The sequence below is a fragment of the Bactrocera neohumeralis genome, chromosome 2 (genome assembly GCF_024586455.1).
Source record: "Bactrocera neohumeralis isolate Rockhampton chromosome 2, APGP_CSIRO_Bneo_wtdbg2-racon-allhic-juicebox.fasta_v2, whole genome shotgun sequence".
In the NCBI taxonomy this organism is placed as follows: Eukaryota; Metazoa; Arthropoda; class Insecta; order Diptera; family Tephritidae; genus Bactrocera; species Bactrocera neohumeralis.
In genome coordinates, this window is record NC_065919.1 from 79740465 (window position 1) to 79750926 (window position 10462).

The window sequence follows — 10462 nt, forward strand, 5'->3', positions numbered from 1 at the left end:
ATTGACGAAAAAATGTAGTAAAGTTGGAGCTCTTCAAACTAATTTTATCTGGTGGCGCTTTGGGACTTTCCATTTCCCATATCAATAACACTGGCATATTTTTATACCCCGAAAAGTTTATATTAAGTTTGTAACACCCAGACGGAAACGGCAGAGACCCTATAAAGTGTATATTGGGTGATCCAAGTAAGGCAATTTTGGCTGATCACGCATGAGTCGCACTGACATATTGAACGACTTGGCTCATTTTAAGTCGAGCTCTTAAATTGAAAGCGTACAAAATGCAATTGGTGCAAAAACTGAAGCCGCTCAACCTTACCAAGCAACATTGCTGCGCGCCATGGGCTCTTGAAAAGTTTCAAGAAGGTCCAACGTTTTCGAGCCAAATTTTATTGAGCGATGAGGGCCATTTTTTGCTAAAAGGGTATGTAAACCAGCAAAATTACCCTATTTGGGACGATGAGCAACCTGAATAGATTCAAGAGCTGCATTCAATATTACTTCAAAAATGATGTCGGTGAGAACGTAACCGTTAATGGCGATCGCTATCACGACATGATAACCGACTATTTGATGTCTGAAATTGAAGCTCGTGATCTCGGCGACAGTTTGTTGCAACAAGACGGCGTCACTTCCCACATCACTTGCAACAATCAATGGATTTATCGAGAGGACACTTCGGTGAGCAGATAATTTCACGTCGGTCGATTGGCCACCAAGATCGCCTGATATCACACCGTTAGACTTTTTCCTGTGGGAATATGTAAAGTCTAAAGTCTACGCGAACAATCGCACTTCGATTCAGTCCTTGAAGCAAAACATCACGCGTCTCATTCGCTAGTTACCAGTCGAAAAGCTCGAACGAGTCACCGAAAATTGGACTCAACGGATGGACTATCTGAGGTGTAGCCGCGGCCAACATTTGAGAGAGATGATCTTTAAAATATAAATGCCAAATAATGTTCTTTGCAAAGATAAATAAATATTTCCGATTAGATTTGAAGTTTCTGTGTTTTTTCTTTAAAAAAATACTTTGGTAACCCCGAAGTGGATCACCCTTCAAATAATCAGCGTGATAAGCTGAATCAATATAGCCGTGTACGTCTATCTGTTACACGTGAACCAGTCCCTCAGTTTTTGAGATATCCAACCGAAATTTTGCGCATATCTTTTTCTTCTCAATACGTCGTTCATTTGTCGAAGCCGCAGATATCGGACCACTATGGCGTATAGGTGGTCATGCAAATTTGGCATGGATTATTGTTTAAGACACAGATACAACCTCTGAACAAATTGTACGAATCGGACCATTATGAGCATTCACTTAATATGACACTTAGTGCATTCTGTCTGATTCAATAAACATTAAGGACCTAAATACTCATCGTACGAGTGAAAAGTTTTTGACAGAAATGCTAAAAGTTAATTCTAATTGAAATGTTAAATGTTTATTATACATATACTATATATAGCATTGCAGAGAAAGCACAATAATCCTCTTATAATTTCAACTTAAATTATTGGTTTTGTCTTATAAAATTTCATATTCATTTTAAGCACAAAGTTCAATGTCTCAGTTGAACTTTAAACTTACGATTGTTATTTTCCAAAAATCGCTTGCGTTTCTTCAACATTTTTTTATGCTTTAAACTCGCAACTATTGGGCTGCTGCGCAAAGAGAAATTGAATCCGCTGGAAATATAGCCGCGTTGACGCAGATATGTATAAAGGCCAATGGTGAAGTAGTAGAAGAGCTCAACGCCACTCATCAGTGAGGCGCCCAAAAAGAGGCCAATGATGCCGCCGAAGTTAGCTGGCGAAAGAAAAACAGCAAACACACACAATGACAAGGATTTTGCTAAAGCATAGCAGAGAAAAAGCTAAAACTGCACGTTTAATTCCGAATTGAATGGCAACAATATTGAAACCAAATTGAAAGTGTGAATAAATTGCGCAAAAAAAGTTGCAACAACCAATAAAAGTGGCAAATTGGAAGTGTCAGAGAACAAAACTCGCAGCGAAACAAAAAAGTGCTTAAAACTGGGGAGAAAAGTTGAAAAGAGAAATCAGAAAATCATACAAAAAAGTGACAACGCAAAACCATGTCTAAGTCCAAGCGGTTAACGCGCAAAGTGAAAAAGTTATTGCACTTTTTGTTATGAAGTTTTTTGTTATTTGGCTGCTCGCACTCACCTAGCAGCTCGACGAAAGTGTAACGGATTCGTGTGCTGTAGCTCATCATGTAGTTGGATGCGTAGTGCACATCCAGGTGTACTTTTTTCACCTCGTCTGTGGTGTTGACGCTGAGATTAGAGTGAAATGGAGTAGAAAGAGTGTTCGGATTTAATAAAATGTAGATATAACGAAATTGTTAAATGATTTTAATACATAATATAATTTTGGATCGAAAAAATCTGGAAGATATGCTTATTAAAGTCTCTTTAAAAGTAATGTCTTAGAAACAGAAAATCAGAAAAAATTTCAAGCAATTCAACGTTAGGATAATACAACATATTTGCAGGCAAGACGGTATAAATATTCGACAAGGAGAGTGTCACGGCCCACTTTTTGACGAAATCCTTTTCTTCAGCAACTACTCACCAATTTGAATGCAGCATATTATCAAATGTCGGTTATCTTTACATATTAGGTAGTCGAAATTGAACTAACAGGTGATCCAAGTAGAGATATTTTTTTCAAAAGCCTAGTTTTGACAGATCGTGCATGAGTCGTGTCAAGCTGTTATATTCCTTTTGTTCAGTATTGTTTGGTGTTTCATCATGACCTGAACAACGTTTACAAATCGTTCAACTTTCCTACGAAAATTCACGTTCTGTAAAGAATGTATTTCTCGCGGTTCGCTCAACTTATGGTCAACATAACCGGCCTCCTGAGCGTACTATTCACTACACCATCATCCATCTTGAGACCCAGCAGTCATTATTGGATAATATTCGACTCAATAGACCATGTCTAGCACGCAGTGAAGTAAAGATAGCAGTCGTAGCTGAGAGTGTACACGAAGACCGTAGAGAGTCGATTCGGCTCCGTTCGCAGCAACTCGGACTGATGTATGGAATGACAGGGCACCTTTTAAATCAAGATCTCTAATTAAAAGCAGCAAACTACAGCTTGTGCATGAATTGAAGCCGCTTGATCTTCCCAAGCCACATAGCTTCGCTAAATGGGCTCTTGAAAAGTTCCAAGAATATCCGACGTTTTTGAGCCAAATTTTGTTCAGCGAGGGGGTCCATTTCTGACCCAATGGATATTTAACGATCAAAATTGCCGCATTTGGGACGAAGAGCAACCTGAAGGGATTCAAGAGCTGCCATTTCATACAAAACAACAATTTGCTGTAGTTTGTGGGCAAGTGGAATCAACAGTCCATATTTTTTACAAAAAATGATGCCGATGAGAGCGTAACCGTCAATGACGACCGATTGCGACATGATAACCGACTATTTGGTGCCAGATATTGAAGCTCGTGATCTCGATGACACTCAATGGATTTACTGAGAGAACAATTCGGTGAGCAGGAAATTTCACGATTTGGACCAAGTGCGATACCACACCGTTAGACTTTTTCCTGGGGGGATATGTAAAGTATAAAGTCTATGCGGACAATTCCGGGTCGATTCAGGCCTTTGTAAAGGTTGATGGAAGCCCCGGTCGATTAAACCAAACCAATTTCCTAATAAATCGCCCTGGATTATTTTATGGTCAATGTTCAGAAATTTGCGGAGCTAATCACAGATTTATGCCTATTGTAATTGAAAGACTTCCTGTAAATCATTTTATTAAATGAGTAACTAATAGAACAAATTATGAATTAAGTTTCTGTGTTTTTTCTTTAAAAAAAGGTAGGGAACCTCGAAATGGATCACACTTCTAAACTACGTGAACGTGTAGTTTTGTATACACTATAGCTTGTTCCTCCAAATTACAGAAATCGGTTCGAGCATCATTACTCATCAATCCCTATATGCAGCCAAACAATAATATTCAAGTTCACTTTATGATAAATATCTATAAAAGCTATCCGAAAGTATGACTGCCTCGATGTTCGAACCTCAATCTTGCAAAGGCTGGACAATGGAAGTGAAATTGTGTGGATGTTTCCACCTTACCATTTTCCCCAAAAATTTGGAAATTTGCGTCCGACTTTACTTTAGCCTTGCGGCATGAATGCCTATTCGACAGCGTTCAGTACGAACTTCTACAATTGCTGCAAGATGAACTTTGTTAAGGGCAAGCAATTCATTACATCTCTTACGTTCTACTCTAGGCCAAAAGGAACTCGCAGTCGCATAGCAGAACTCATTCCCATACCGATGTAAGCGCTGTACGAGTGCTTCGTGTTGCTAGCTAAAGGGACTTGCAGTTTTCAGCGTTTCCACTTTGACTAAGTACCGAAATGAGTCTGAAGATGAAGTAGCATGCCTCTATTTCTAGTGAGGACAGATTCTTCTTAACTAACTTTGAGCTCAGAGTTTGCCAGCTAGTGTGGGAGTTATTTTTATAAAATTTGGTGAAAATTATTTCTCAAGCATATTTCGTTAAAGGTCAAAAGTAAATGAAATCCGTCCACATCTTCTCCTAGCTTCAATATTTATACTCATACATAATGAAAATGTGTTTTGTGTCAAATCTCAATTCATTGAAGGCAAAAATATAAATATCTGTATGGAATGGTGTATCTCTTCCTTACCGCTATTTGCCAATTTTGAACTCAATTAATAATATATTTTTATATTCACTAATAGAAACAAAAACACGAAACATAAGCACTTTTAAATCACTACTATATACATAACTATATACATATGTATATGTTAAACTCACTCTTCCAGCGGCATACTTATGTAATTGGTGACGTATATCATCTGATTGCAGTTATTCAAACAGTTACAAATCATAGTGTGATTGGACACGGCCTCAACATACTGGCTTTCCGCCACGAGATTGTCGGTCTTGAAAATCTCTGCAAAAGTAGAAGTCAATACCGAGTAAGTTCTAAGGAAAAATGTGAATTGAGTGAAGCCACACAAGTGCAAATCACAACGGTGCTTGCTCGCATGGTGAGCACAAGTATGCATTTGTACTGAGTGGTGCTACACATTAACGCACTAAAGCTACCTCTATATTCATAGAGACACTTGAAATCCTTTGCAGTACATGCCGTTATATTATCTATACGATGATTGGAATGAAAGAAAAACGAGAAAATGTGGGGAAAAAAAGAAAATTTAGCAAATTCCTCGAAGAATATCATGTATCTGCAGTTGAACAGTTGCACACTTTGCAAAGAATAACTCATATACCCTGTAGGAAAAAGTCGGAAAAAAGTGCATATGGCTAAAATGTGTACTTCCATTAACTTGCTTAATATTTTCTGTTGTTCCGCTGTATACATATATCGCTACCTAAAGCGTAAAATAACCTAACAAAAAACGCAACAAGGAAATGCAATATGATAGAAACCACTCATATTGAAGCAAAATGTGAGTTTTGGTTATAAAATGGTTATATAGGTTATATATTATTTATTGGTTATATAGGTTACGTATTGGTTATATAGGTTATATATTGGTTATATAGGTTATATATTGGTTATACCGACAGCGTCAACTGAAAATTTTATGCTACATATTTTTAACATGATATAGTGAATCGTAAGCAATAAAAACTCAATTTTTTGATGACACGTTTTTTTGCATTTTAGATGACGATATGTAAATCTGTTTTGGGAGGTATACATAAATTTTCTTAGAGGGAAAGCTGTCAAATCAGCAGTCTAAGTAAATACATACGTTTAACATTAAATTTCAATTTACTCTAGTAAATTGGCCTCCAAAGTCTTACATCGGATCAACGCCTAATTTTCTTTCGCACGACTATACTTCGGAGGGTGCGCAGACCGACTGTATTCGGCAGAAGGCGTTCCTAGCTAGCAGTTGTCTCTGAGCACCTGGAGAGTCAGGATAAACATTTTCGCGCGACATGTTTCTGTGAGTGGTGCAAGCCGAAAATGCAGCGTTCGTTAGAGTAGAGGTACGCGATTAAATTCTGTGTGAAACTCGGTAAATCTGCGACAGAAACGTTCGATATGATAAAGCAGGCTTTCTCAGATGTTGCTTTAGCAAGAAGTGGTGTGTTTCGGTGGTACAAGACCAAAAAAGGGAAGAATGAGCGAATCCAAAGTGAAAACAAATCTCATTGTCTTTTTTGATATCAAGGGCATCGTCCACCATTAATTTGTACCTCCTGGACAAACCGTCAACTCCAAGTTTTACGTGGAAGTGCTCAAGAGACTCAAACGAAGGGTCAATCGGGCCGATTTGAACTTGCACCACGACAACGCCCCGGCTCACACCGTCTTTCCTGTGAACAGTTACCTAACCAAGACCGGTATCCCAACGGACTTTTTTTTGTTTCTTTGCCAGAAAAGGCACTTGAAAGGGGATCCAATCAGCATGCACCTCAGCTCTCTCTATTTCGTAGAAAGAACCTATTTTGAAAGTTTTTAAAGAATTGTAGCGATTGGTTCAATAAATTGTTTTTTTAATCCACTCAGTCCTATTACTATCCGGACAAAGGTACTGGTTTTACATACGTAAATAATTACTAGGGAAGCTTCAAGAAAGTTTTACTCTTTTGTGTAATTTATTTATGGGTCCATAAGTTCTTCAACTGAAGATGGAGTCAACTTCTGACATTTTTTTATTACTTCTTTATAGTATTCGTCAATGTGTACGCGTCAAAATGTACGATATTTATTTACTTTTAGGTTAAATAATCACCGAAACAGTAAATAATCAGGATATATAAAAGTGAACTTATATCAGCAATCTGAATCGTCAACCGACATGTCCTTCCAATATTAGTGATAACAGATAGAGAAATAAATCTCGTAAGAGTATTATCCCGTAAAAGTACTTTTCCTACAGGGTATACATACACATATGTAGGTGTTTCGTATGTATAAGCACTCACCACTTGCAGCCTGTGGAAAGAACACCCGCAAATTGCATTTGCATAGCTTGAAAACATATTCCTGATGACAGCGTGTGAAACAGTTGCCACGTCGATATTCCAAACCTGGGATTTTCTTGTAAAGAGGATGACCATTTTCGTTCTAAAGGAAGTTGTGCATATACGCATTTTTGCAAATAATTGAAATAATTATGATGGCATAGATATATACATGATCTCTATAGTAAATGTTTTATAAATTTCCTGCACTTACTTGAAAGAAGCAGCGCCGCTCTTCTGGTCCCACCGCACGTGTTCGTTCGTCTGTTAAGGTGAATTGTGGTATTACCGGTATTTTTGTGTATGTATTTGGGTTGATAAACCGTGGGTCACTGTGCCATTGTTGCGGCTGTTTTACCATAACCTATATATAGAAGATAACAGTTTTGAGAAAGGTGAGTCGTAGAGGTTATGAAGGTCATAATTTCAGCAATTAATATAAGAAAATACTCGTAAGCAATGCAGGTGAATGAAGAAATGGCGGAGTACTCTTATGGAAATATTTGAAGACTTTTTCGAAGAAGTTAAGACTATAGGGTAATAAGCTCGTTGGGAGTTTTCGTTTATTTTTTTTTCTAGTTTATGGGGTTACATGGGGTTACGGGATTCAAAAAATCGATTATTATTTACTATCTTATTAAATTCTACAACATCTCTAGAATATTGTCCTAAACTTTCAAGTTTATTCCAGTAATAGTTTCGGAGATACAGCCTTTAGAACTTGTGCGCTCGTGGCTAGCTAGGCTAAGTGCGCCGTCTTTAAATGCATTTTTCACGAAACTGTGTTTTTGAAGTCGGCTGACAAGATTTCTCGAGAACTACTCAACTAATCTTCATGAAATTTTACACAGTTCTCTTAGATACAATCCGTAAAGACTTGGATGGAGAATTTTTTTCGATTCCTACTATTTGAAAAAAATGTCGCGAAATTTTCACTGAAATTTTTAATTGTTTGTAGAAATGTCTGCCAAAAATTGAATTTTCAGTTTTTTTTTGATAGGGGCCTTGTCCCTCTCGCATCGGAGTGGAAACGAGTTGGATCTACGTTGTGCTCTGCAGTTCTTGAATCAAATCTTCGTGTAAGCTTAGCAGACGTTGGTCGACGACTAGCTTTTATCCGACTATGAGATATTTCTGGTCTAGATTTCTATGAAACTACTTGTCCCTTGCACAATAGATATTATTCACGCAAACGTAGGAGTTTTTACTGCACATAGTCCAACAGGCTTGTGCAAATTTTGTCGGGTTCACACTGTCAAAGTTTTTTGAGTGAAGTTGACGTTGAAAGATCAATGCACTTTTTCCTACATTGTCCAATTTTTGCACGACTGAGGTTGGAACATCAATGCAGTCATACTTGCGGAAAGCCACTTTAACAAATTTGTGACAGTCTCAGATCGTTTTAGAACCACAGCGCACCGGCGTTCTAAATTAAGTGAGATCCAACTTATGACCTTGCTTTAAATAATGATAGTTCGTAAGCACTAAATTACTAGATTTTTTCATGAGTTAGAGCAAAATACTTATGAGATAAAATTATTTCTTAAAAGTCTAGAATATTCAACTGAAAATCTCTAACTTACATAGACTCCATTTGTGCGAGTAAAATTTGGCGGTTGCTTAGTCTCGTCAAGATTTATGACAACATCCAAACCAGACAACTCGTTGGTCTTTGCGTTGTGATACGGATAATAACGGTCCTTAAGCTAGAAAACACAAAAAGAATGTTCAAGTTTTTCTTTCAAACAATAGAAATATTCACCATTCGCTCGCGCCCCCGTTTTGTGACTACCGAATTGAAGACAAAGCAAAACCCATACTCCGTACGTTCCATCGAAAAGAGATCGCAGCAATTGTATGCGTTGCGCCGCCAATGACAGGGTTGCACGAACAGCTCATCGCATGTGAAGCCGACATAACGCATTACCTCCATTATGTTCACATCGTCCAGCAGTGTCAGATTCAAATCAAGTCGATACAGCCGCGACAAGTGGTTAAATTCGCCAAAGCTGAAATCGCCCATTATGGCGAAGAAGCGACGAAATGTCTGCACCACTTCGTCGCTGGCATTTCGTGCGAGAAATACTTCATGTGCCTCCATAAGTTTTGGCCAATTGATGCGGTTGCGTGGACATATGCCAATCGCCGGGAATGGCTTAGTGAAGATGGGCGAAACGGTGTCATCGACAATCGTTTGAATGCGTTGCGAATAGTACAAATCGGCCAAATCATCGTAAACGTACAGGCAGCCGCAGGTGGTGGCGATCAAAAGCAGCAGCCAGATGACGCTGTGATAATGTACACACATGCAAACAAAAACATTAGACTTTGCAATGCAAACTGTGCGCTTTGTTTTGCTCAACTCACCGTTCGAAGTAGTAAAGTTTTGGGTCGGTCAGATAGCGCACGCCATGCAAGGAGGAGATGTCGCAGTAGCCTTTGCAATACGGCAACACCACTTGACATAATGTCGGCTTCTTTGTCAGAGTTGTCTTTGTGCTCGCTTTGTTGAAGAGGAGCAAGTCATTGCGTGGCCTCGACATTGGATATGTGAGCTCATGCAGGTATGCCATGCCACCACAAACGAACAATCGAACTAAGTACGCAGAAGATTTTCGGAAATCTGTTGAGCACTTTATTGAAGCTTGCGGTTTAAATAGCACAAAGCTCAAGGAAAACCACTGCTTAATGAGCTGGACGAAGTAGGAAGGAGGCAGTGTTTACCGAGTGCAAATAAGCTTTAGGGAAATATTTACTCAAAATCTGACTGAAGACACTTATTTGTCGCTCTGATTTATTCAACTTCATGTGCCACTGCGTACATCAATCACTTCGTTGATTTGTGAGGGCATCTTAATACGAGCAGTTCTCCTTTTAACTTCCATTACTCACAAAATTACACAATCGATTTTTAACTCAGGTGAAAATGCCACTAAGCTGACCAATAAAGGAAATGATAATGGAAATTGGTTAACAATTGGTATGAGGGTTGTTTGATAAGTACGAGTTTTGAGACTAAGATGTTTCGCCTAAGTGAAAATATGTGTGAGTATGAAATATATAGCCATTATTCAAAATATAAAATATTTATTCAATAGATTTCAATAAAATTTATTTTAATTTGCATAAAACATTTGAGCCAAAAAAGCATTGAAAGCCTCACTGGTTTTGAGCGTGATCCTTTCGCATATTTTAATAACTCTTGAAGCCTTCTTCAATGAAAATCTAACTTACAGGCATTCTCTTTAGATATTTTTGAGTCAAAAACTCTAAAGAAGTTTAATATTAATCGGCAGGAAATTAATTCTAATCTACTGTTTAAAGTAGATATAATGTATTTCTTAGCTGGAGAGTAATTCTCTCATTTGTAATCTAGACGAAAAACAACCAGCACCGAGTGTGAAAATTGAGTAATACGCTTTAGGAA

At 38.1% G+C, this 10462-nt stretch overlaps 1 protein-coding gene across 1 annotated transcript; it reads right to left on the reverse strand.

The window, feature by feature from the left end:
• Positions 1–1475: 1475 nt before the first annotated feature.
• LOC126765717 (pickpocket protein 19-like) lies at positions 1476–10080 on the reverse strand. The gene is made up of 9 exons (XM_050483458.1): positions 9403–10080; positions 8798–9323; positions 8619–8741; positions 7250–7399; positions 6997–7138; positions 5140–5193; positions 4846–4984; positions 2194–2303; positions 1476–1813 (listed from the first exon to the last, which is right to left on the reverse strand). The coding sequence occupies exons 1-9, from the start codon at positions 9606–9608 to the stop codon at positions 1566–1568; spliced, it is 1698 nt and encodes a 565-aa protein (XP_050339415.1). The 5' UTR covers positions 9609–10080; the 3' UTR covers positions 1476–1565.
• Between the last annotated feature and the right edge of the window lie 382 nt (positions 10081–10462).

What these genes read in the sequence shown, in the direction of transcription:
- LOC126765717 (XM_050483458.1), bottom strand. Translation starts at nt 9,608, where the DNA reads ATGGCATACCTGCATGAGCTCACATATCCAATGTCGAGGCCACGCAAT. An exon ending in AAACTTTACTACTTCGAACG is followed by an intron (nt 9,324 to 9,402) that starts GTGAGTTGAGCA and finishes ACATTATCACAG; the next exon opens with CGTCATCTGGCTGCTGCTTT. An exon ending in GTGTCTCTATGAATATAGAG is followed by an intron (nt 4,985 to 5,139) that starts GTAGCTTTAGTG and finishes CTACTTTTGCAG; the next exon opens with AGATTTTCAAGACCGACAAT.